The sequence below is a fragment of the Prinia subflava genome, chromosome 7, assembly GCF_021018805.1.
Source record: "Prinia subflava isolate CZ2003 ecotype Zambia chromosome 7, Cam_Psub_1.2, whole genome shotgun sequence".
In the NCBI taxonomy this organism is placed as follows: domain Eukaryota; kingdom Metazoa; phylum Chordata; class Aves; order Passeriformes; family Cisticolidae; genus Prinia; species Prinia subflava.
This window is the reverse complement of record NC_086253.1, coordinates 5,836,351-5,863,412: the sequence shown is the minus strand read 5'-3', so window position 1 is coordinate 5,863,412 and position 27,062 is coordinate 5,836,351. Positions and strand designations below refer to the sequence as shown.

The following is a 27,062-nucleotide window of genomic DNA, read 5'->3' as shown; positions in this document are numbered from 1 at the left end:
GAAAACCCACCAGACAGAAGTCACCAGGCAAAGCAAAACAACACAACTGTAAACTCACCTGAACCCTTCCTCTCCGAGGAGCTCTTTCGCGTCTCGGTTTCCACTCGCAGATTAACGCTTGCAGAGCCACAGGGGAAAAAGGGCCAGCCAGCAAGGAAAATACCTCTGCCTCTGCAAGCCTACCCCGAGCAGGCAACTCTATACGAGGGGAATGCAGAGTGCCAGGGCTCTGCCCCACCGTGCTGAGCCCGCTCTGTGTCCTGAGAGGGGTCACGGCTCCCTCAGCTCAGCCGGGCCGCGGCCGCTCCACGGACAGACAGCACCTGCTCCGTGCAGAAGGTGAAGAAGGACCTGCTTGTGATCCCTTCCTGAAATGCACCGGCCCCTGAGGTGTTACAGTGACACTGAGAGCTCTGGGGTATGTCAGGCACAGCCCTCGTGGCCGTGCTGCTCCTTGCTGAACAGAATACAAGAGATGGGAAACCCAAACGTCTCCTGAAAACTTACCTCCAAGCCAAGATGATCTCCACATGGATACAGTTTCTCCAAAAACACAGGAGGGAAGAAAATGGAAAGAGTCATGCAATTTTTTCCCCAGGGAAACCAAAGTGCTGAGCTGACTCTTTTATAAAGCTGAATGACTGGGCAAAAGGTGGGAAGAAGAATCCACTGACTGTCAGATTGGTAAAAATTGGAAGATGCTGAATACTGGAGATCTGTTGCAAAGGAGGACGTGTGTATTTGTTGTGGCTGGCTTGCATTTATGAATTTGCAACTAATTTGGGAGTTAGTCACAAATTCATTAGCTGATTTTCTGTTTCTGACAAATGAGCAAACAAAATCCTTCCCTGGATTTGTAGAGTGAAGGGAGACTTCTGTAAACTTGACAGGTTTGGGGGAAACAGAGAGAGAAGAAAGTACTGAGACAAAGTTCCTCAAGTGAGATTAATCTAAGCAACCTGAAGTATTCTGCACAGGAGAGACAGGGAGTCACCCAACCAGCTTAACCCAGGTTTGTGAGATAAGGAATCCATTCCCACAGTCTAGTGGAAAAAAACAGTGGGTGTATTTAGCCCAGCTTTAGTCCTAGTTTCAGTGCTAAAGGACAGGACAAATTGATCTAGCTCATGACTTTGACATTTGCTCTGCTATCAGCACCAGCTCCATCTGATAGGATGACACTGCTTAAGCTGTGGTAGCCAGAGGAAATCCAATGCTAAGGAAATGGACATTCATTTAATGTTTATCTAGGATCAGCTCCACCAATGAATTCCAGATGTGGGCTTTAATTGTCGCATTCTGGTATGTTTAAGCAGCAGGAGTTCGTAAGGCCGATTTGTAAATCAATCTGGCAGGCCCATACTGAATCCCATCTCTGCCAGCTTTTCTAAGTCAGGGGATGCTCTTAAAATGTTAAGTACTTAACATGTCTGCAATGTGAAAAGGAGGAAGGATTTAAAAAAAAAAATCTCTCCCCTAATGTTTTTCTTCTTTTGCTCCTTCTGTCCTTCATTTCCTTCCTGTAAAACTGCAAGACTTGCCATTCCCTTAAAATGAGTCCAGTGAATTTCCAGGTGAGTCCTAGAGCTGAGGAGGGCAGGTATCAGGATGTAGTCCTGCAACACTGGTGGGGCACCCTGCTCATCATTCACATACATTCCTCCTGAGGAACTCCACTGATTTCCCACCACAGCAAATGGCAACTGCATGCATGGACTACATCCAACAGCAGTGTTCCTGATATTTGAGCCTCCAGTTTTTCATAAACCAGAAAAAAAAATTGATTACTGCAACCTTGGGACTGTCTCAGTTCTCAGCTTCCGTATTCCTACTAGCTTGTATTTAACTGTTACAGCTCATATCCAGAGGTAGAACAGAAACAGCTTTCCCATTCTGAATCCCAAAGCATCATATGAGCTCCAAGTCTGACACCAGCACACCTTACAATGGTTTTGTTCTCAGCAGGACTTCACACATCAGCTGAATGTGCTGGACTATTGTTAGGGGGTTGCTTACTGCCACAGCCAACTTACCAGTCAGGCCTTGCTTACAGGACAGAAAACTATTCTCAAAAACAGCCTTTGAGTGCCATGTCCCTACTGACTAGGGCAGATAGTACAGCTCATTAAAACTGCTTTAGAAACCCCTTTTCTCAATTTCCTTTCAAAACACCTGCTCCTGAGAAAGCACCTCAGTATTCAACACATGTGAACCCTACTTACATTTTCCCAGGAATGTGTGCTTAGTACACACATTTTTCAAGAAGTGTCACTGGATGGTTAGGTAAGGTTTCAAAAGCTTTCAGCAATGGCAATATTCATCCCATGGAAGTTCATGGGAATTCTTCAAAAGGGGTTGACTCAGCCTCGGCTGACTGCTTTTGAAAAACTCCCTCTATCTTCTATCTCTGATGGTCCCAGAGATAAAGTGCTGAAAGTTCAGTTTACCACTACAGGCCTCCAAGTGGGGTCCACTTCTCCCCTCAGAAAAGTGTTTCACTCATGGCCTGAGTTGTGCTATATTTGAAGAGAGCCTTGAGAAAAGCAGTGGCAAAAAATCCACCTACTACTCAGAGCAGAGACCCAAGTATCAGCAAAGAGCTGGCCCTATCATCTCCCCTTAGCTATGGTTTAGCACTTGAGGCTGGAGAAAAAAACTGCAAAACAATAGCAAATCCCTCAAAACAGGCAAGTCAAAGTAAACAGTCTTGAAAACACCTTCCAAGTCCATGGGGACATAAACAAGCAAGGCCCAAAAGCAACACCATCCCCAAAAATGCAATAATTATCATTGCACATCCTGCAGAGTGCTGGGGTGGCACTAGGTGTCATGCACATCTGCAATATAAAAAAGCAAATCAGAACTCCTAATGGCAATAAACAAAGTGGTTATTTCTCCACAGGCAACAGGCTCGCTGTACCAAGTGTCATAAAAGCTGGTACAGAGCTCCAGGGAGATAGCTGTCAATAAGAAAAGCAGTAAAATATTCTAAAAAAAATATTACAGCAGAATTAACAGGAATGACGCGCAGGCAACTTGATGACTTTTATTCCTCATGTCTGTAACTACTTCTGTGGTCCATAGAATATGAGAAAAAATTAACAAATTTGGCCCAAAACACAGAAGAGTGCTTTTTCCAAATACCAGGTGGGAAGGATCTAGTGAAACTTTTAAAGAGTTTCCCCTTCAGGATATGCCAAGGATATGAAACAGCTTTGGAGGAAGAGAGGTGCTGTCACACCTGATCTGCAGTATTTCCTCCTTTGCTGAAGATGCTGAAATGATCGCAAAAATGTCACTTGTCAGCAGCCCAGTGTGCAGCCCATCCTCCTGATAAGTGTGGAGCTTTGAGCACAGGCAGGGCCAAAAATTCTGAAGAAAAGTTAACACAGGTCAAACAAACAAATAGCAATAACCACATACAAGGCATAACTTGTGTGTTTAAGATTTAACAGGCTAATTCATAGTTGAATATGTCCATGATGTTCTTCTGCCTAGAACAAGGGTAAAATGTATCCAAATCATTCATTGCAAAGGGATATGAGATACACACAAGTGTTGACAGTACTGAGGATGCTCAGTGGCCAAATTCCTCTCTCATGCAATTCCACCCATCTACCCCTGAAAGATGTTGCTCTTTTGTCCGTTTCTCATGGCAAGGTCTCAAGGGGCCACCACAACATTCTCCATAATTATCCAAGGACAGAGTACCCAGAAAAAAAACCTCATTTTTTGAAGGTCACACAGGCATGTTTTTTACAATGATCTTGGTCAGAGTTTCTCAGACACGTCTCTAGAGGCTCTGAAATCCATCCCAGAGGAAAGGGGGTGATGGAGTCCCTGCAGATGAAGCCAGAGTGAGCAGGACACAGTTCCCATGTCCAGAGCATGCTTAGCACCTTGCTTGCATTTCAAGCCAAAGACACAGACCAGCTTCTCAAAAATCACCATCAATATTTTCACTTCCCAGAAGAGAAGGCTGCTGCATTCTCCAAATCTCTTGAAGGAAAGGGATTAACAAAACCACACTCAAACCAAAGCAGCTCACAAGAGGCCTTGGCAGACACAACCCTCTTGATGCTGTTGCCACAACTTTCTCCTGGGTTGGAGTTTCTCCTGCCAAAACCAGGGCTACCAGGAGGAGCTGCAGTGGGCTTGCAGTTGTCAGGAGACACTGCAAACACAGCACAAACACTGGGCTGTGCTGGGGACTGGGGAGGCATCATCCTTCTCCTCCTTGAGATTCCTGGGATTGTTCAGCAGGGAATCCCAGCCTGCATCTGAAGTGGATCCAACTCTCCCAGTTCCCTGCCAGGGACCGAGGAGGGCTGTCACCAGCTCTCCTCTCTCCTGCACACTCTGCAAAGGTGAGATGAAGACCCTGGTCTACTCCAGTGCAGAGGTCGCTCTAGTTTTCTCCAGTTTGAAAAAGAACCAACACAAAAAGGACATGCCAGGTCACATGGCTTCTCTTTAAGAAGAGAAACATTCCATATTGGACTGAAGAAAACTCAGTGAAGAATTTGGTGGCAATGCTTTTTCCAAATCAAAATAGTTTTGCAATGGAGGGTTCAATGCCAAATATTTCAAAGCCTTTTGTTGACAATCAAGCAGAAAACTGATTCAACTCAATAGTTCACTTGACAACATTTTTCAGGGAAACAATGAACTGGAAGAAAAAAAAATCCAATGAAATTCCTATGTATAATTTCAATTGTGTGATAAACTTAGACTTAGTGGCTTGGTTGGCTTGAAGAAAACCATCCATATTCTGCATTTTTTGCTCTATAACCTAACAACATTCAGTGTATCTGTAAGAACTTTATATACACACACAAGAACAAACATATCTGAAGCAAGATCAAAGAAAACAAGAAAAGAAGACATCAACTGCCTTTGTTGCAGTGGATCATTGCAATGGAAAAGAATTTGTTTCCTTTTAATTTACACAGAATATTTTCTGTACAGGTCTGTTAATAATTTAGCTTGATATTAAACAACAGCATTGTTTTCACTGTTTGTCTCCCTATTGTTCTGCCACTTGCAGTAATTTAAAACAACCCAGAAAAATCACAGACAGATGCATTGTGCAGAAGACAGATGTGCTGACCCACACAGCATTTTAACAGCTATGCCTGCAAAGTGTGTTTATGTTCTTTGCTTTTTGCTGCATATTAAAAGAAGGTCTTCTTTAAAACATTAACTGGAGAGCTGCAAAATACATCATGGGAGTAGAAAAAGAAGGGATAAATTCTGTGTTATCTGATCCCCTTCACTGCTTATTTCTCCCCTCTTTTCCTTGGCTTCGGTGTGAGGAGCAGGTTCCACCCCGCCAGTGCAACCAGAATAAAACTGACATTTTATGAGTGGAAACAGTCCAAGTATGGTGGCTTATGCTCTTAACATCCTGACATCTCAACCTCTGGAAGCAGCAGTGGCGCTGCTTCCAGTGGCTGCAGAACACCTTAAAAAGCAGCACAAACTGACAATGAAAATAAACTACGGTTGCAGCACCGCTGGAGTCTGGCAGCCCTTAACAAATACAGCAGCGTCTGGGTGTTAAAATACATAAATCTGTCATCATTACCAGGCTAAGGGGTCGTCATCCTATTCTGAAAATAAAAGAACTGTGCATAATCAGTAGGGCAGGGAGTTCAGAACAAAGTACGCCTTTTACAAACTCTCAACTGCTGATAGATGGATGTTTGCAAGGGACTTAATGTCTTTAACAGGGTACGTTTAAGAAGGAGTGTAGGTTTCAGAACTCCTGGGATTTGTACTTTTTTTTCTCCTCCTCTTTTCCAATTTTATTGCCAAGAAGTGTATAATGTAAACACTCAGCTCTTCTGACTATGAAACCCACATTATTATAATGAAAGAAGAATCAAAGCCTTCTAGCACAATGATTTTATTCACGAAGGACAACATAAATATGTTCCTCCGCTCATTGAACAAAAATAAATTGGATTTTAAAACAGGTCTACACACTAATTTTCAGCAGTTTAGTTGATTTTTGTTTTTCTTTTTTCATCTTTTTCTTAATGTGGATGCCAAAGACAGCACAGGAAAGGCAGAGAACCAGACCCTACAGGAATGTAAAAATACAGCTCCTCAGCAACCATACATTTTAACAGGCTACATACCTACATGCATGGATCAAGAGGCAGCATGTGAGCAATTGGTGCTGTGTACGTGCACTTACACATAAAAAAAGCAGCCTCCAAAAACAACATTCAAGCTACACGTTATAAACTGGTCCAACTTGGCGCTGCTCACTCTACAATAAATATTCTTCACTGTGCTTTAATTTACAAGTGTGCCTTTTGGGTATTTCTGAGTTAACTGATACCAAAGGGAAAATCTGGCTAAAACCCCACTGTCTGTGGTATTTACTGGGCAAACTGAGGACAGCAGAGCCGTGTGGTGGCACAAGGGAATGGGGCATGGTGCTCTGGCACAGACCTCCTGGACACACTGTGCCCATGAAGCCCAACACAGCTTCAGTGGTCCTCTGAGTCCAGTGAGGCCAAAATCCTAAATCCTTCACTCACAGCCTTCAGCAAGAAGCAGAAAGAGGGGCACAACTTCCAAGGAAAGACTGTCAGGAATAAGGGAGGACAGCAGTAGTTGTAGGGAAGTTAACAGAAACTTGGAGAAGATAAGTTGTCTTGGATGCTTGGCAAGGTGGTAGATATCTCAAAACTGCTAATGCCCAGACCTGCAATTAGCTTGGTGACTTCTCATTTTGGGGTGCTGGTAATTAAAAGATTCCTAACTACTATTCTGCAGTCACAGCAAACCTTGACTGGGAATCTAGACCACCTTTGGACAGCCTGCCTTCCACACACATCCAGATCACCTGCTTGGCAGCTATTTCTCAGCATTGTGAACATGCAGATGTGGACAAATCTCTGGCTGAGCACATCAGAGCATTGCACTGTCAACAGAGAAATTCTGCCCGTATGGAGGATTGCACCAAGACAGCTCTTAAATTAATAAAGTCAGAGGCAAGAGATGTCTTTAGCCTCAGACAAACTGACGAGAAAAACCCAACAAGAACACCACAAGCTCGCTGGGATCAGAGGCTCTTTCTATTAATATCGTTTAACAGAAGGAAGCCATAAATTGTTCAGATCAAGCACAGTTTTAACATCAGCCTGCCTGGTATTGTGTGTTGCCTTCATTCCCAAACAATATTCATGCAGCCAGCAGAGCTGCAGCCTGCTATTTGCATGGGTGTAGCAGCCACTACACACTGCAAAGCATCTGCAAAGGATTGTGGGCTAAATGCATCCATATGTCCTGCATGCCTGGGATTTACACTGGCTGCAGCTCTGGTTTGCCACAGTCTGCCACAGGATGGAGTACGGGGGGAAATTATATATCCATACATATATGTATGAATTTCATGCTTACATTCATGGAAAAAAATCTTTTCATTTCTTTTAAATTGTGAACAGGTGTTGTCACCTTCTTAACTTGGCTTCTATGTTACAGCTTCACGAAGGGGAAAAAAGAGATCTACCCGAAACAGTGCGGCTTTTGTTAGCCAGAACATGATGTATTGATAAGCATACCATAAAGTTTGTTATAAAATCAAATGAAACTAATAAAACCAAACAAAGATGCTGTAAAAACTGTGGACATTATACAGCATTAGCACTGAGCTACATTATAGATCTGGACTTGGAAGAAACAAAACTGCTGCCCAGTTGTGATATTTTCCAGCCTTTTACACCCGCTCACCAAGACCATCAGTCAAACCACTCTGTGTTACATTTTTGATCAGTCATTTTTAGGATAGTTACAGCTAACACTGGCACTCACATCATCACCTCTTCATGGAGCAAGCTTTTCAAGAACAAATTGTTATGGGCTGTTGTGACATCAGTCTAGTGCAGCACTCATCAAAATAATGAAAACTACTGAAATTGTTTCCCTGTAGCAATCCAGCAATAGTCACACCTTTTCATTTTGGCATATTTCTTTCTCCTCCTTTCCTCTCCCAGGACAGTGGACATTATACAGGACTCAACATGCTGTATATATTGGACAGGGAGTTTGATGGACCCTGAGTTGGATCTCTCAAACAAGGAAGAAGTGAAGAACCTCCGAAATTCAGCGGGTAGGAACACTTACTGACTTAGATTTCTTTTCATATGCTTGTGCTGTCCCTGAGCAGCACCAAACTTGGTCAGGGTGTGTGTATTTATGCCTAGGGTAATAAACACTGAGAAGGAAGAGCCCTTGCTTGGATGAGGACATCATTAGTCAATGATGAGTCACTTCCAGTGGAAAAGGAGCTTCACTTCCAACTGAACAGCTTTTAGCTATGAGTTTGCACCAAACCATGAAAATACTCACATTTCACTGACTCTTCTACTCAGTGGGATCTGCTCATGCCCATTTCCAGTCCCTTCCCACAGGCTGGCATGCAGGACTCCCTCACCTGGCAACACCAGTAAGTTATCTTGTCAAGAACCAAACCCCACGGAGAACCTACACCTCCACGGAGGGTGACACGGTGGCACCTCACCTCATACTGACAAGAAGTCCTTGAGCAATGATTCCAGTGGCTGGGTCTTGGGAAGGCTCCCCTTTTCTGCCCAGCTCCCAAAGGCCCAAACCAATCTGAGCTTTAATTAGCAACACAACCATTAGTAAGCAACAGTGGCTACAGCCAGATCCTCATCTGGTGTTAATCACCCTGCGTGTGCACAGGAGGCCACCAACGTAGATCCAGCTGCTGGATTGGGGCCTTAACAAATTAAACACGAACTTTGTTACTGTTTATTGTCACAAGGAACTCTTCATTTCCATACAGCGACTGACTAATCATCATTAGCCATGATGATATGCCCTGTGACTGTGTTAATGGTTCCATGCTGGATGGATTGCCCTTTGCACATCACGTTGAAGTAAATGCACTGAAGACATTTTGCTAACTCCATACCATGATCAGCACAGGCTACATCACCTTCTTCTCAAATGCAAAATCTGCCTATTTTCTCCCTTTATTTTTGAAGTGTTGACTAATTTCAATTTTTGCTTAGCATTAGCAGACCCTTGGTGTGCACACTGCTGACTCAGTGTTGTTCACATCTTCTTGCTGAGCACATCTCTCTCTGGTCCCCAGAGTTTCTTAAGAGGCCAAAACCCAAACATAAATGAATTTGTCATGCTTTTCCAAGATGGCTGGTGACACCTGACTCTGGGCTAGAAATGTTTTCTCAGCTTTTGCACTGTAAATGAGTTCTGAGACACGGATTGATGACTTCATTGCAGAAGTGTAATGCAAACCACGTTTTACTGTACTTGATTTTTTTTCACACAGTATTTTCTACTACTACAAGCAGAAAAAAGAACACAAGAATAAATATCCATTCAGACAAGGCCATGAATTTTTTCAAGATACTTATGCTAACTGTTCAAAAAAAATGGTTATTTTAATGCAAATTTTTCACACATGCCTGTTATCAAAGAGAGCTGTCTTTGGACAAGCTGTAAAAAAGCATAAAATAGCAGCTGGCTCAGCAGGAAAAAGCTACTTTAAATATAAATCATCTGATGTCAGGGAACATTCTTGAAGCAATCAATTGCAATAGACAGACAGCAGACATTTAACAGCAAATTTGATTTGTCTGAAAGTGAGATGTAGCTCAAATTCTGAACAGCCCATCAGTGGTTTAGGACAAAAAGCTGCACTCTTCCTCCTGCTCTCTGCATCAAGACTTAATTACTCTACAGTCCAAATGGGGCCAAGTGCCTGGGTCCCTCCAAGGGCCAGGCACCAGAGAGGGATATGAACTGGACAAATGATGGATTCTTTACCAAAATACTCCTCAAAAAAACAAACAAAAAAACCCCACCCCAAACCAAACCCAATCAACAAAATAAACAACTGCAGCAGTCAGAGATATAGGGCAAAAAACCCAAAAAGCACCAAAAATACAAAATTCAGGAGAAGCTGTTTCTTGGACTTACAACCTGATTATTTTTTGTGCTGAGATGCACCCAAGCAAGATGTGTCCTTGGCAGTTTAGAAACACCAAGTGGAGCAAGAAGGTGACAGTCCCAAACCCTGCTCTTGTTGCTGCCTTTTTTTTTTTCCTTTGCTACAGAAAGCAGTAAGAAACATGGATGCAGATGTGAAAATAGAGACAGTTTGATCTTTCATCACTTGGTTGAGCAACTGATGCAAGAAGTATTTACTGGCAGCACCTGTAGCAACAGCCCCACATGTTGTAATGCTGGCACACCTTGCAGGATTTGGCCCACAACACTTCTGCAAGTGAAAAGTCCTCTGTGTTGTGTATTAGTGAAAGAGGTCATTATGTTACAGCATAAATATTTACCTATAGTCCTTCCTACAGCTGTTCACAAACAATTTTCCTTTCAGAGAATGTCCAGACTTCTGGAACTCAGGATACTGTTTATTATTGCAGAGAGAGCACTAATGGAGGTCCTCCAGCACTTCCATGTTTGAATACTTTGTTTTCTAAGTTATTTTTAAGTCAGGAAAAGCTCACCCACTTGGGCTAAGATTTCCCAGGGAGGGCCTGATGGCTGGAGTGTGGCTCCATGTGTACAAACTCAGTTTCTCCAAGCTGGCCACAGCTCGACAGAGGCTTCAATTACACCACCACCTGCCATTGTTTTTCTGCAGAACATGCCTCTCTTCAGCACACAAGGTGGACAGTTTTCAAATAAGAAGTAGCTATTCAGCACTTTCTTTCTTCCTGTTTGGCCTTAAGTTTCCTTTTAGAGCACACTGGCAGGGAATTTTTTAATTATGCAGTAAAGAAACCACAGGTTTCAACCAACCATCTATAAATTAAATAAAATTACTTTTCACACCTTTAGCATTAATTCAGCTGAGGGAAAAAAAAAGATAAGATTTCATGGGCATCATTGTAAAGATAATTTTTTGGGAAGATACGGCACATTTGTTTTGATGAGCCACACATAATTCTCCAAAATAAGGAACCATTGTACTTAATAACTGCAATGTAATTAAATACTGATTAAAGTTCCTCTTCCAGCATTTGTAAATCCGTCTGCAGTGTAAATTGGCATCCCAAATCTTGTGGTGAGCCACAAAAACTATTAAGGATAGCTAAGAGAGGAAATTGTAGTTTTGACTTATATTGGTAATCTGCTTTTACTGGCTTACATTTCATGCAGGGCTGTATTAGAGCAGGATTCCTTGGATCTCTGGGAATCAGCCCTGCAGTCTGAGAAGATGGGGAAATAAGCAGGGCAGAAACCAATTGCTACCATCTGGGTTGGCAAAGCCTTTGTTTGAGAATGAAGATCAAAACACTACAATAAGAGAAGACTCACTTCCAAAAGAGCAAGATGCAAGATTAGGAGGAAAAGACTTTAGTATGTGTTGTGAAGGAGGAATAGTCTTTTAGAGAGAGATTTAAGAGGTTTAGACTCAACTCTAAGCCTCAGCTCCTATATTATGTGGTCTTGGCCTAATCAGCTGGTCTCTCTTTTTCTCAGTTACCATCTGTAAAATCACTGTAATCCCTCTCATCTGCACTTTCAGACTGAGAGGTTCTCCAGCCAGGCAAGCTGTACTCCTGTCTACCACACATCCAGAGGCACACCTAACTCTGCTCTGCTCGTGCACTGAGCTGGCTGGCTGCAAGCAAGATCTGTCCTGAAGCCACAAAGGGACATTCAAACAGTCTGATAGCTGAATTATTGCATCTCACAGATGTAACAATTCCTGTAACCTTGCAGAGTCCAGCCAGGGAGCTCATCTCCATCACATCTACTGGCCCCCACCAGCGTTGGAGGATCCACTGACCTTTTTATTCATTTGTACAATGTCTCAGAGTTTTTCTTGTTCTCTGTATTATCATGGAATACAGTGGCTAGTAAAAGTTAAGATCAGTAAGAGTTACATAGCACTAAAAGCAGGCAGAGAGGTTGGATACTGCTGAATTTAGTCACAGCTCTCTGTAGAATTTGGGTAAACCATCACCTTACTCTGCCTCCATGTAAATAACACAGGGGTGACAGTTCCTCACTTGCCAGTGGTGTGGCAGAGCTCATTTAGAGTTATACCGAGTTATATAGCATAACTCCAAAACCTTCCAATAAGCTACTGAATATTTTCCAGATATTATTGATTAAACTTCCAGAATGCTCTCTCATGTCAATGTGAATTATATTCTTTCAAGTTCTTGTGTTTCATGAATCCTTTAAAGCTGTTCTAGAGCTAATATCTTAACCACCTTGCCCATGTCTGACACCTGTGTGGTTTTACATGTTTGGTGTTAGCAGTAAAGCTGGAATAAGAGGAGTTTTTCTCCTTTGAAGGAGTGGGAAAACAGAGAAGCCATATGGTTCAAAAAGCCTAATGAAGTTTGTGCTTTCCAGAGCACAAACAAAACAGCTCCATCAATTTGATCTTCGTTGTCAAAACTGACATGCAGTTGGTTTTAAAACACTGCCTCCTTCTCAAAAACCAACAAAGGACTGATTTTCTCTCAACCAAAAGTATTTTCACCAAGATGAACACAAGCATCTGGTCATTGCATTAAATGTCTGGGTCCTTTGAAAGAGTAAGTCAGTGATACCTTGTGTTTACTTGCAGAGCTTGACAAGAAAGACACAAGGGGAACATTTGTTTTCAGGGGAAACTGCTCCAGTGAAAAGCAATCGGTTTGAAACGCTACATGAACACAACTGCACCACTGGAGACAGGGGACGTATGTAATCCATCAAAAATGGTCTGAGCAACAAGAACACACAAGGGCACGCTGTCAGACGAGGAAAGAAGGTGCAAAATGGTGTAAGAAGTACGGGGTTTAGCCAGTGTTTACAACAAGGATGCGTGGAAATGACCTCAGCCCATATGTCTGACACAGGTTTAGGTTTAAGTTACTCTTTTCTTGGCACTCGGGGATCAATATTTGTTTTCACAGGGTTCAATCTCACACCCACAGAGGCCAGTGGGAGCTTGCCATTTCCTTCCATAGAGGCCTGATGAGGCTCTAAATAATGAGTATTTGTGCCCAGCATTTTTCAGTGCCAAATATAATGGAAGCTATTGTTCTTAACACAATTATATTTGATAATCCAATTTCCCTGAGCAACTGAATTGGAGTTTTTGTCCCAATCTTTCCTGAATTCTAGTCCAACTTTTACTCTGTGCCTCCTGGCTTTTTGCTTTCATTTGCTTCTGTTGTGCTACCTAGAATAGACAGAGCCTTCTTTGACTTAGAGATATCTTGATGCCTCTGCTCTGGAATAATAGGATATGGCTTGAGCTTTATAGAAAATATAGGATGACACAGGAGATCAAAGACTTTGGCAACCTCCACATCCTGTGCAAAAGCACAGGCTGGACTGAAGCAGTTTCCTATAGCATTCCTTTCTCCACAGCAAAGACTCTGGAAAGCAAAAGGAGTCTAGAGATGGCTCTGTAAGACTATTTCCAGTTCACCCTGTTTGTTCAGTGTAGCACAGGGAAATGGATGAATGTGGTTAAGGAAGAGGTAAATGAAGAAAACCAAATCCTCAAACTACATAACTATAAGACGACTTTTGCAGCTCTATGCCACTGATGCTACAGGAGTCACCAGAGGGTTTCCCCTCAAAGCATCTCTTTCCAGATAAGATATTTACATTATGGTCCCTTTCTTATACTGGCTGTGCAGCAAAGTGCATTCTCCAAGAATCACCCTGTTATCGGGTGATAATCCTCCATCAAGCAGCACCAAGTGTCTGCCACATGCCCTGAGTCCTCAGCAGCTTCCCCTCCTGCTGCAAACAGGAAAAAGGAGAAACAGAACAAAACCAGGCCAAGAGCCAACCAGTAGGCAGCTGGAAACTGCCCTAAACTCTGTCCTCACCTCCACCATCTCAGAGAAACAGAACTTTGTAGCCCAGATGCTCAGGATGATGATCAGGCAAAAGGTGAGCAAGATACCTGATCCCACTCCCTGTTTTGCAACCCTCCCCTTGGCTCCCTCCACATGCTCTAGCACACTGATTCTCACCCAGCTCTTTTCCTTCTCCCAGCCAAGCACCAATGAGCCTATTTCTGTGGCAGCCCCTGCAGAGGAATCTCTGACTACCCAGAGAAATATTGTTGGGAGTCTTTGGGAATGCTCAGCCCAGCAAGGGGTCCCAAAATCTCATTGCTGGGCCAAACAAGATGCTAGAAAATGGTTAAAGGCATTGCCAGTGAACCCATGGTCTCTGAGGCAGCATCTGAAGGTTTTTTAATCCTGCCCCAATCAAGAAGATTTCTCAGGAGCCGAGCATCTCTGGCTTACATGCCAGCTGGGAGCTTTGTTTCAACCCAAATATTATTATTCCTGAAGACACCATGCTTTCCAAGTGCTCAGCACACAGATCTCCCCGCTGTGCGTTTTCACATGGGTGCTCCAACATTTGTTTTGAGAGCTATCCTGCTCCAACAGCAAACATAAAGATCAGCCTGACCTCTCCTTATCACACAGCCTTTCCTGTGTGGAATTCATTGTGATCTGGACCCCAGTGGCCTTTGCATCACTTCTGTTTATGTGTAACCTTTGGCACGCCGCAATCTTATCTGCCTGCAGCCGGCTGCAGCAGAAGATGCGCAGCAGCACGGCCAGCTCTGGCAATCCTCAAACACTGGAAGGGGCCAGCTGAGAGCAGAGGGAATGATTAGCAAAGCCAATCTGCAGTCCCTCACAGCTACATGGCACTCAGCTCTCCCTCTGTGGCCCCGAGCAGGTGAGCCTGGCCCTGCCCAGCTGCACTCACCGATGACGATGAGGGTGTAGTTCACGTTGGTGCTGCCGAAGCCGTTGGTGGCTTTGCAGATGTAGGTCCCCGCGTCTTCGCTCTCCACCTCCTTGATCTTCAGCCCCTGCTGGAGGATCCGGAACCTCGTCCAGCCGCTGTGGATGGTCCGTCCGTCCTTCATCCACATGGTGAGGGGCGGGGGGTCGCCCTCCACGGGGCACAGGAGCTTGATGGTCCTGCCCAGCCTCACGGACTGGCGGTGGATCACTTTGTCGGCGATCCTCGGCGGGCCTGGGAAGGGACAGCAGGAACAGCTGTTACCACTCTGCCAATGACACAGCACTGATCCAAAGCCGAGTCATCAACCTGGCCACAACACTGACTGCTACACAGAGAAAGAGGTGCTTACCAAAAATCATTTACAGCCAAGGCTGAAAATGTAGGCAATTACAGAGGGATACAGCAAGACCTGAAGCTGTAGCCTGGCCATCAGCAGCAGCTCATGCTACCCCACCAGGGAAGCCTGGTTCTATTGCTTTTCCAAAATTTCCAGCATTTTCCCGTCACAAGAAGGAGCCCAACACACAAACTGTTCTGGTGTATTTGATAAAGAAACTGTAGTTGTTTTAAACTTAACACCTATCCTGAAGGCAAAATTAGTAACAGGAGTGGTACTTACAACAGAACACGGCCCCACACCCCCCAAATGTTTTAATTCTTTCATGTTGTATGTACAGTAATTCCCTTTAATAGTCACCAGATGGGCTTTATCTGAGACACATAAGCCTGCAGTTGTTGAACACAGAACACTCATTGGGTAGTGCTTCAATGAAAGATACAGCTTAGCCTGACATGTTAGCATTGCTTATAGTCCAAAACAGGATATTTTTATATTCCCTTAGCAACCCTGTCCAGTTTGCCCCACCTGACAAATATTTGCTCTTTGTAAAAGGTGATAATTTCATACAAAAGAGAGTGTCCCTGGAATGCCAGAGTGAACATACTGTTTGCCACATGATAACAGGATGCAACAGGATGCAACAGGCCAACAATCAGAAAAAAAGAAGTGATAAAGACTCCAACAGTGGAAATGGTCCCATAGCTGAATTCCAACTGAAATTCCTTCCCAAGGCTCTGAAAGTTGAGAGTCTTTTTCCTGCATCTGCCTTTTCTGCCTTTTCATTAATTGCACAAGTTCTCTACACAGATTGCAATAGCAGTGCTCTTCCCAGAATAGTCTATTAATGGGTGTGATAATAAGTGCCCTGTTCTTGCACAAGGACAAAATGTTTTGCTAAGGATTGCTGATGCTGAGTTGCACCCAAAACCCACAAGATGTTTGTGGGATTTGGAATTGTTCCCTCATATTTTACTCCTGCTCCTAGCGTTTTGCAGGATTGGACCCACAGGGGATAAACTACAGAGCTCATATTTGCACTTCCTCATGACTAATTCCCATTATTCCAAAGTCTGCCTGATTTATCCTCAGCATGACTAAGGCAGCACATACAGTCCAGCTCCTGAATGACTCCAGAGCTGCTGTTGCAGTTACTCATGTTGAATCACACCCACGAATTTTGCAGCTTTGCTGGTGAACAGAAATGCTGCTCAAGCTGAGAACAGTGGTGAATTAGCTTGAAACTTACAACTAAGAGTGTTGTTATATCAATCAGTCTTAGACACAGATTGTGATGAACTTCTAATGACCCAAAGTAAGGACCTTGAGAGCACTTACTCTGAAAAAGTCAGAGATAACAAAGATAACAAGGAAGGCAAAGATAACACCCAGCCCTTCACATTTTCTGCAGTCACCTCCCATACTCCAAGGGAACTGACAAAACACCGTGAGAAATCCTGCCTGTCCAGGTGTTTCTAAGACTCCCAAACCATCCTTATGTTCTTCACCTCGTGAGATTTCCAACCATCTCTGTGGATGGAGAGATAACCCCGAGACCTTTTCAATGCTGGTCTGACACAAATTGCATTGCTGAATATTTTAAGTTCTACCCATGAAGATGGGCCACGTATGCTGGCTTTGATAAGGCAGAATTCACAAACACTGGGTGAGAATCCAGCCCCAAATTCTGTTACATTTCCCTACATGGTGCCCTCACTCAGAGCAAAGGAGCTGAAATGCCCAGGCAAGTCCACAGACTTGCTGAAATTCTGGGTTGGCCCTTGGAGAGGTTCTTTCTGACCCAGAGCCCTATCAAACCAAGTCAAACTTTAAGAGTAGTTTCACTGCAACCTGCTTGTGACCCAGGATACTACTCCACATAAAAATTACAAAAATATAACTCCATATTAAATATATTAAATAATTAAATATATTACTCCATATTAAAATGACAAAAACAGATCTATAATTAGTACTGGGAAAAAAATGTTTGGTGCAGGGCAAGCAGGGACAGTGGAGAGAGAGCACCCTCCTCCCAGCTTGGAAGCCTGCTGTGGGCTCCTTCAAAATCCCTTTCCTTCCGACATTCATGTTGACTCCTGATGAATTTTGAGACCTGGAGCAATCAGATAGTTTCCCAGTCACGTCATGTGCTCTCTGGGGCAGGCTGCACAAGCGGTGCTCCTGATGGCACCAGAGTTGCCTCTGGATCTGTCACATGTTTGGGTCAGTGGTAAGCTTGGTCCTCCTAAATGCCATTTTCCTCTGACTGACCTTTCATTCTGAGGAATTGTTGGATCAGTCCCTGTCACAGGATCCATCCGCAGACCTTTATGACATTTAGAAAAGGGTGTGTTTCTTAGAGTCATTCTGCCTAAAAACATTAGTGCAGCTCCTCACTAGCTCCTCCAGCAGCTTCCTCAGGAACAGGAATAAAAGTCTCCCCTCACTCCTTTTTCCTGCTCTGAATTTTGCTAGATACAGCATGCATTTCTCAGTAGTGTACAGCTCTAGGACAAAGATGATAAGGCCTTGTTTCTGTTCATTTAGTGCTGTAAATATCCCCATTTTATTACCTATCATCTTTGCATTAATAACTTTCTGCTCAAGCAGTACTCTCTGGAATCAGTGTTTTGATGCAAATGTCAAGCACCATAATAATCATTACAATATTGCAATTTACTACCGTGTTTACAAAGAACCACAAAATAATTCAGCACCTTCACATATGCCAGAGGCTTCAGACGCCCTGGCAAGCCAATGGTAGCTGTTCCTCCTGAAGCTGGATTATAGCAAGAATAAAATGTTGATATCATCATGGATGTCTGCCTCTCTTTCTCATGTACAGGCATTCATTGACTCTTATTTCACTACATATCTGTAGAGCCCTGCCTTGGGACTGCAACAGTGACAGATGAACACTCTTCCAGTCAAGATACACTTTGGCACATCTCACCACTCTGCACATTAGAGGCATTGGGGGAGGCAGCAGAGAGGGGTAAGTTTGTTTTGCAAAAAGGCCCTTCTCCAATATCCTCTGGGCAGCGGATAACAGAGCTGCCTCACACACTATCCAGGCAAAAACATCTTCCCCCTCTGAATCCAGATATTAAGCTGTTCAGAACCACTCAGGTTCTCTTGGAAATTAATCTCCAGGGTTTCTTTATGGCAGTCTCATCTCCTGCTACATGAACAGAGCAAAAAGATGCAGTAAAAACATGCTGAGTCCACCAATTTCCTGTGTGCAGCACTGTTACTGACAGGAGCTCCCCAGCTTCCAGAACTAGCCCACAGTATGCCAGGGGGTGGCCAGGAGAGCAGAGTGCCCAGTCAGCCCTCCCAAGGCACTGATTTGGGAGTGTCCCTGGTGTCTGACCCTGCAGGGCTGGGGCACGTGTGCGCTCACAGCTGAGTGCAGCAGTGTGGGAGCAGAGCCCAGGACACAGGCCCTGCAGGCTGGATACATTTCTACAGCTGCTTAGCGAGGCAAAATCCCAGGAAAGCACCTGCTGCTTCACCTACAGCTGCCAGGGAGGTAAAAACAGGCTGAACCCTGGCTGTAGGCACTGACTTCCCATCCCTGGCTGCTGCCGGTGTCTGTCCCGTGCTCTAACACAGCATTAAAAGGCAGATGGAATTACTCCTCAAGCAGAGAGTGTCACAATCTCTGCTGTCCTGGACTCCAGGTTTGTGTCATGTGTGAGCAGAAATGTTCTAACTGATCATTTGATTGATCTAATTGATCAGCAATACCCTATGCCTGCTCACTACAGCGCTGCTCTTGCCTTGTTTGTGGGCAAGGCAACACCCCAAGAACTGGAGAGCAACACCATAAAAGCTGAAAACATTTCATTAAACCAGACTGTTAAAATAGTGACTTCATATATTTACCAATGCAAAATTAATGCTAATATGTATCATCTATCTGGCTAGGGGGGAATGAATCCTGTGCACTGCCATGTGCCTGCACTCACAGGCTAAAGCTCCCAACTGGATCCTGTCAACAGGATCCTCTCAAGGTGTAGTAGCAGAGAACAAGTGCCCTCTGGCCCTGAGTGTAAATCCTGGAGGAGCCCCTACACTGTGCTCCCCCCAATTTCACTAATAAGTAGTGATTCTTGGAAACATCAGCCTTTTTTAAGTGCTGAGAATCTCCAATCTGTGATGCTCCCGGACACAGCAATTACTTCCTGCAGCATTTTTTCATGGGATATGAGAGAAGGGCATGAAAACAAGGCCCATGGTAGATACTCCATCCAAGATTTTTAGGCATATTTGTAGTCAGGAAAGGAGAGGGATCTCTTGCAGATTTCCACCAGGCAAGGACACCTCTCTATGGCTACGAGGCTCTGCTTTTAAGCCCCATCACAGTGGAGAGGGCGCAGCTGGTTCTACAGTCTGTCTGAACAGAACGAGCTCTCTCAGAAAGTTAAGCCCCACCTCGACAAAAGCCCAGTGGGGACAGGTTTTCTTAAGTCCCCCTTGTCCTCAACCCAATAATTTGAGAGAATCAGTCCTAAATACTGTGGCTGAGGGAGAAGGGTGGGATTTGACATCTGCGGATGTGACTTGGGAAGAAGTGATGAGAATGCAGCTGCCTCCCCCCCGTGCTTCGTTGTTATTCTTTCTCCAAATACAAACTAAATATAACTTTGCCCCATAACATTCAAATCATTTTAGTTACTAGCAGGGATCATGCCTGGAGTTCCAAGGGCCAGGGTGCAATCAGGCTTAAAATACAATTTAAACAATCCAGAAGCTACATTTTCCACCAAGTTATTTTCTTGCTTATAGTTTCCCCATCTGCAAATACATATAAACACAACCAGAAAGAAACCAACAAACCCAGCCAGATGCCAGGTTTTCTGTTCAAGATCATATAAATCCAGTCAAACATTAACAAGGAAATGCCGTGATCACCTCATTTGTTTTAAATATTTCTGCTCGTATACATGCAGACAAGTGTGCAGATTTATTTGCCTCATTTACGAATACAAGCAACTGGAATCTCCATTCTGTTCCATTATATAAAAGACAGACCCTACACCTGTCTCACTGAACAGCTGGGCAATTTTCAATTTATATCCACTATCCTACATGGAAAAGCCCCACTTGCTGCTCTGCTGCTGACACTGCTTTACTGGAATTCCTACTCTCCTCCCCAGTGCCTTGGGAAGGGATAGTGGTTGCCATTTCTTGGCAAAAGGAGTTTATATAAAACCCAAGAAAGCCTGTTTGCTTTAGCAAATAGCTATTTCCGGGAAGCAGCAAAAACAATTTCTAGAAGTGTATTTAAGATGCAACAGTGGAATAGCCTGGAGCTTCCTGTTCATATTTCTCACAGTCAAAAACACACACACATGTAATTATATTTTCCTGGGCTGCATTGCAAAGTTCATGCACTGGTTCAATTCATACATGTAGTAAACATGATTTACAGCTCTGTGTGAAAACCCTCTAGATATATGGTGTTTTGATAGTGACTCAAACCCAGCACTATAATTTAGTAACACCTAGCAGTGAAAGCTAAATGATTTCCCACTCCACATTCCTAACTTTCTATGAACCCCTTTTTACTGCTAACCTGGGGAGGAGATACTGCTTCTACAATTGTTTGGACTTAGCCTTGCTATTCCTTCAACTAAACTGCACACTAACATCAAGCTTCACATATGGTGAGCGCACCAGCACTGACCCACATCCTATGAGACCATTTGCCATCATACAGTTCAAAGTGAACTTTATTAACACATTAAACATAATTACAAAGAGGAAATTCCAAGGAAGGTCAACAAGCCCGGACAGTTTCTTGGAATGGAAAGTAATTTATAATATCCACATACTGTATTGTAAAGTTTATAAAGAAGTTAAATAAGTTTTAAGAGCCCCATGGGTTATGTATATTTTATTATTTAATACCAAACACATTCACTTTCCATGTAGATAAGATTTTTTTTGAAGTGCTGTGTTAGCAAATTAGCAAAGTCATTTACGATGAAGCACCCAAACAACCCATCAACACATGGAATTAGCATGAAGGGCTGGGGTACCACAGAAAGTGTATGTCCTATGAGGAAAATGGAGCTAAGCACAGAAATATTTCATTAAAACAGTGAGATGAAGGAATTGGACAAAGGTCACCAACCAAACTGCTCATCTGGTGTAAATGCACTCTCTTCTACCAAAACTTGAGGCAACATTTGGCCTTCACCATGCTCATCACTGTAAAACCTGAGCTTCCAAAGTCTTTACTGCCAGGGTGGTTCACAGCAAGGTGAATTTCCTTTACCTTTCCCATGCTTCAAAACATACACAGGCAGCTGGAAAGGACCACCTAAAAGTCATGTCTGAAACACACATCCAGAGTTGCCAATCTTGGGGTACCTGCTGCTACAAAGCTGGGCTGGACAACTCCTGCTTACGACCAGAGTTCAACCTTTTCTAAGAGTGCAGAGTTTAACCCTCTCTGCAAGACCAACATGAGGATTATGCACTCACACTCTCTGCATTTCATTTTTACCATTATTTGTATTGGCATTTAGGCTGTAATGATGGATCAATGGACAGAGGCCTGGCTCAGCTAGGTCCAAACTAGGTCCAAACTCCACCAAGGAATAAATCCCACAGGGAAGGCTTTACAAAGCAGTGTTGGGAACAGTTTCAATCAACAGGAGTAGGTGTTCCTGAAAGAGAGGAACTCTTGGTGCTCTGCACAGTTGGAAGCCATTACATGGAGAGCAGAACTGATAAAAATGCTTTTTGAGAGAGATAAAAGGATGAATGTGTTGCCCATGTATCCCATTAACTAATGGAATAAGCAGTTCAAAGGGCTGGTGAATCCAACATCTTTTCATATTTTCAAAACAAAACAGTTTGCATTTCCAAAAGGTATGTGTTAGCCAAGTAAAGTAGGGGTCAGCGTGGGGGTAACTGGTCCAAATGCTTTGGTATGTGACATGAGGAGATCAGATTAAATGAGCTAATGGGTCCTTCCTGGCTTGAAAACATAGGCGCCCACAGACAAAAACAATGCTTATCAAACACAATCAAAAGATTAAAGAAAAAACCAACAGCATCTCTGTAGAACAAAGACTCTGAGCGAGGAACACAAAAACACCACAAGTATTTGCTGACCAGCCCCGATGGCTGGTTACACTTAGATTTGGAAATCACAGACTGTTTGCAGGAGTAAGCTGCAGGATTGGGGTGCATGGCTCAGCCCAACGACCTGATGGACAAAACAGCTTTCCAGATCCATTTCACAGTGAGTGAAGACCCATATTTTCTCCTTCTTCCCTGCCTCTGTGGTAGGAGTTGCTTTCCTGATGAAATGGATATTCATTGATAGTGCAAAAAGTACCTGCTGTATTTTTATGTGAGTAGTAACTCACCCCTTGGGTGAAAGTTACCAGTAAACCTCCTACTCTATATGTTCCAAAACTAAGAAAAATAGAATATCTAGGAACATGTTCCATTTAATTAAGTGCCCTGCATACACATTTCACTGACATTTAGTAAAATAGTTATTGTATGTTAAACAATTGGCACTTGATTATTGCTTAGATTTATTGCAGTTCAACAACAGTAGATGAGATACATATCTCTTACGTGGTTTCTAAATCCTTTGAGCATATGTTTTCAATAATCAGTTGGTATTTATTTAACATGAAATTACCATCTTATTAAATTAAATGTGCATGGGTGACGTTCAATTTCAGTTGTTGCTGAACATTTTTTCAGCAGCAAAAACCAGTAACTTTATCCCTCAGGTTTTGAGGTAGCAAATGCAAAGAAGAGTTAGGATTACTTCAAATTACTTTTGAAGAAACAGACTTCATATGCTGGAAAGTTTCTAGTGTGGAAGAAAAGATATTATTTATTGTTTCTCAAGTGCTGCCAGTGGGTTTAGTGTGGGCCAAAGGAGAGGACTAATATTTCTGCTCAAATGCTAAAATTATACTGACAGCACAGTTCAGGTATGCAGCTCAATGGATAACCAGAGAACTTTCTTTAGAGAAGAGATAAGTACAACAAAGGTGTGTTGGCACACACACCCACACAACCTACCTCTTTCATTCCCATTCAAGAAGGCAAGCCCATCTAAATAATGGCATTCCTAATTTGTTAAGCATCTTTTCAAAAAAAAAAAAAAAAAAAAAAAGCCTTAAAAATACAGCTTCAAAATTTTAAAATTAGAAGTTTTTTATTAGCCTCCTACTTCCAGGAAGGACAAACTGCCTAATTCTGGAAGAAATCTAGAAATCCTCTGGCTTGAGAGAGTATCCAGAACCCAACTAAAATCCCATAGCCCTAACCTGCTCTCTCCAAACCTAACCCAAACCTCCACCATCTCCACCACAGGTCACAGAGGGACCATTCCTGCCAACACAAGACATTTGTTTGCTTCCCATAATCTCTGGGAAGCAATCCAGTCAGGCAGCCCTGAATTACCTTCTGGGCTGGATCTACCCAAATTTTAATATAAATAGCATTGTACCATGCCCTTCCAACTGTTTCCCAGCCATGCAAATCCTGCTTCACAAGCCCAGTGGATTTTCCAGCCAAATCGCCCACATCTTTAAGACTTTCAGTAAAATAAACCAAACACTCCACAAGACTCAGTTTAATTCACTTTTTTTGGTAACAAAACACCCCTTCAAGCCACCAAGAGCAACCACATTTCAAATCCCCAGGCTCCAAAAATAGGTGTTTATTTCTGAGACAACCTGCTCTGACTGTTGTCCCCTTCTTTGTCCCTCCTCCCTGCATGCAGCATTTTGTCATCTATCCATTTGATTTGAACAGCTCCTAGAAAATAGGATGCCCAAGTGTTTGGTGACACAGGTTCCCCTTGAACTTTGGTAGTCAATATTTAACCCAGTCTGAGCACTGTGCAGGGTTTAATAAGTAATTAGACATTTCCCTTATAGACAGGCGCTTGTGTGAGCACTGTGCAAGCAGGAAATTGTAAGTGTCATTGTTTATGTCTGCAGGAAAACAGAAACCACGATGATTGACTCTGTGCCATACACAGGAACGATGGAAACACAGATATTTAATAGCTGGTCTGCCTTCCTGGTAGCCCACAGCAGCAAGTGTTCAGCCATACACTGACACAGGAGCCTTTTTCACTTGTATCCAAGGATTTGGTCTTCCTCAAAATATTCTTAAAAATCTTTTCTTACCAGAATTCACTCTAAGGTATAAAAGTGGAGAAGACTTTAAACTCTTCAAACTGGTGCTTCCTACTGGCCTTTCCCAATACCCAGGATGGATAAGGTGTGATTAGTGCACTAAGGACTCAGACAAAAACCATCCTGAACACTCAATCTTGATCATGAGACTCTGCCAAAATATCCCCAGGCCTTCTGCTGTTGGGAAATCAGTGGCAGTGCCCTGCATGGCCAGGCTGCTCTCAGCCCTCCCTTTCCTCTGCCCCTGTCTCTGGGGGCTTCTATGTTTGGTCACCACAAAAGCGTGGTAACAACTGTTTGATGGTGACCACAAAGAGATAAACACTGTGGTATTTAAGAACTGGAGATATTTTCAGAGGCTTCTCTAGAACAGAAAGCATTTCCAGCTGAATGGCTGCATAGCAGGCTTGGTATGGAGCCTTTGGCAGAACTGCTTTTCCATGAGAAAATTACATTTTTTTGTCAAGACACAAGACTTTACCTGGTTTCCTCTTTCAAAGAGTTTTGCATGGTTTTCTCCCCTTTTCATCTTGAGAAATATTCTGTGTAATAATTTTGGCCAAAGTAAAACACATGAAAGCAAAAAAGTTGTGATTTTAAAAGTATGTTGATTAAGCAATGGTAATATTTTTTAATTGGTTGTTGTGTTCCTAAAATATGAAAACAGTTTTGATTTTGGACAGTAATAAACAAATACATATATATATATACACACACATATATACGTCTGTGTGTATATTTATATATAAAACTTGTCTTGCTCTGGCTGCATATTATTTTTTAATTTTTCTGGGAGAAAAATTAAAAAATAATAATAAAAAAAATCTTGCTCTAAAAGAAAAATGCAATATACCTTTAAGATAGCAGCATTTTAAAATCTGCCTGAAACCATTCACTGTTGCTCTATCAAAACCTCCCATGGTAGGTATGATAGGAGCTGGCTCTTTCTCTCTGAATTAAACTCTCATCATAAAGGTCTGCCTTACATATGCCTACATCAGGGTCTTAACCTGGACCAGAGACGTGCTTTAAAATTACTTTTTTGAGCTTCCTTATCAATTATACTCTGAGTCACATCATGAAGCTGTTTTGGTGCACATGGACTAAGATGCTTTTGTATGAAATTGAGCTGAAAGGGGCATTTAGTTCTCAGGATCAGACTAAAGCTATTCTGAAATGAAACACTCCTCTGAAATGGGGGTGCCATATCCTCAAAAACAAATGTTTTGCTTTATAGATCCAATCTTCCCAAACACCACCAGCTGCTAATGCAGACAGTCGGCAACTGCTACCTGGGTCCCTGGGAAGACAAAAGCAGAAGCTGTCCTCTGGCATGTCCATTAACAAGCACTCAATCTACATGACCAGACTGGAGCTGACCCAGAATAAACTCCCAAAATGCCTTTAGTGTGAACATTGCCTCCTCAGTACGAAATATTTCACTTGAAAGATTTGTTCCTGTTGTGCCATTCTACCATCTAGCTTCCACACACCTGTACATCACTTCCAGGAGGGGAAAATACTTGAATGCACTTTAAAATAAAGTTTTCTGAAGGCTGTTTCATTGAAAACTGCATTTGAACTCTAGAGACACCAAGTCTCCAGCATAGGGAAACTATCACTAAATCCTTATAGCATTCCCATCTGGTTCTTGCTCTTCAGAACTGAAGCACACACTATCTGATATAAAAACACAATACACTCATGGGGACAGAGCCAAGTACAGCTTTCTGTAGCCTGCCTGCATCTGTGAGAGCTTCAAATGAAGCCACTTCCTCTGCCCCTCCTCTGGTTTGCTCACAACAGAGTTAGTGCACTCTTACTTGGTTTTATTTGTTCTGCTACCAGCAGAGAGTGAAGACTTGTTGCTCTGTCGGACTTACTATGTCCAGCTGCACCACCTAGGACTGCCAGAAGCTGTGCTATAAAGTCCTAGGACTGTCCAGCTTCTAAAATCAAATAAAATCAGATTTGCATTTAATGTGGTATGTCCAAAGGTTTGCCACACCCCTTGCTGCTCAAAAGCTGCTCCACATCACCTGGAGGAAGGTATTCCTCCTATACCCCTATTGCACACCAGCATGGCATGTGTCAGGATGAATGGTATTAGCAAACCAGCACCTAACAGTGGGTATATTCTGTCAAAATTGTACCACTGAAAACAAATATTTAAAATCTAAATCCCTTTAGATTCCCCAAACTATCTAAAGGATTTGGAAAAACTTCTTTGCTGAAGATCCCACATCGCCTGCCTTTTATCCCTGTACATCTGCATCAGCAGCAAGACGGTGCTAATTATTATTTGATACACAAGCAAACTACCAACCCCCTGCTCTTAGCACAGCCTGTTGTTTTATCTGAGCTGCCCAGACTTCAGCAGCTACAGAGACACACGGGAGTTCTGCTGACATCGACTGCTCCGTGATTTCCAGTGACGCCGTTCCACCGGTGGGCCGCGCACTGGAATGTAACATCATATCCAGCAGGTAGATACAGCCACTGGAATATCAATTAATGTGCAATCCTATTACCTCAGTGTCTGGTAATGTGCAGCCCAGCTACCCTCCTGCAAGTGGAATGGGGAGAAACCTGGAGAGCACAGGCGCTATCCAGGAAAAGCCGTGCACAGAGGAATACCGTCTCACGGAGCTGCCGCACATCCCATGGCGCACGTGCGGGTACCGGCACACGCACGGCGCACCAGCTGTCAGCAGGAA

The 27,062-nt window shown here is 43.2% G+C and overlaps 1 protein-coding gene across 4 annotated transcripts in view; it reads right to left on the bottom strand.

Annotated features, from left to right (window-relative positions):
* FGFRL1 (fibroblast growth factor receptor like 1) overlaps positions 1 to 27,062 on the bottom strand; it is a 167,741-nt gene that overhangs the window by 70,808 nt on the left and 69,871 nt on the right. For all 4 annotated transcript variants that reach the window (XR_010080908.1, XM_063401439.1, XM_063401441.1 and 1 more), the window contains exon 3: positions 14,773 to 15,045. Coding sequence is in view for 3 of the 4 variants with exons in the window: in XM_063401439.1 (XP_063257509.1) it covers positions 14,773 to 15,045 (273 nt within the window). In the remaining variant the exon portion in view is untranslated. The remainder of the gene's footprint in view (positions 1 to 14,772; positions 15,046 to 27,062) is intronic.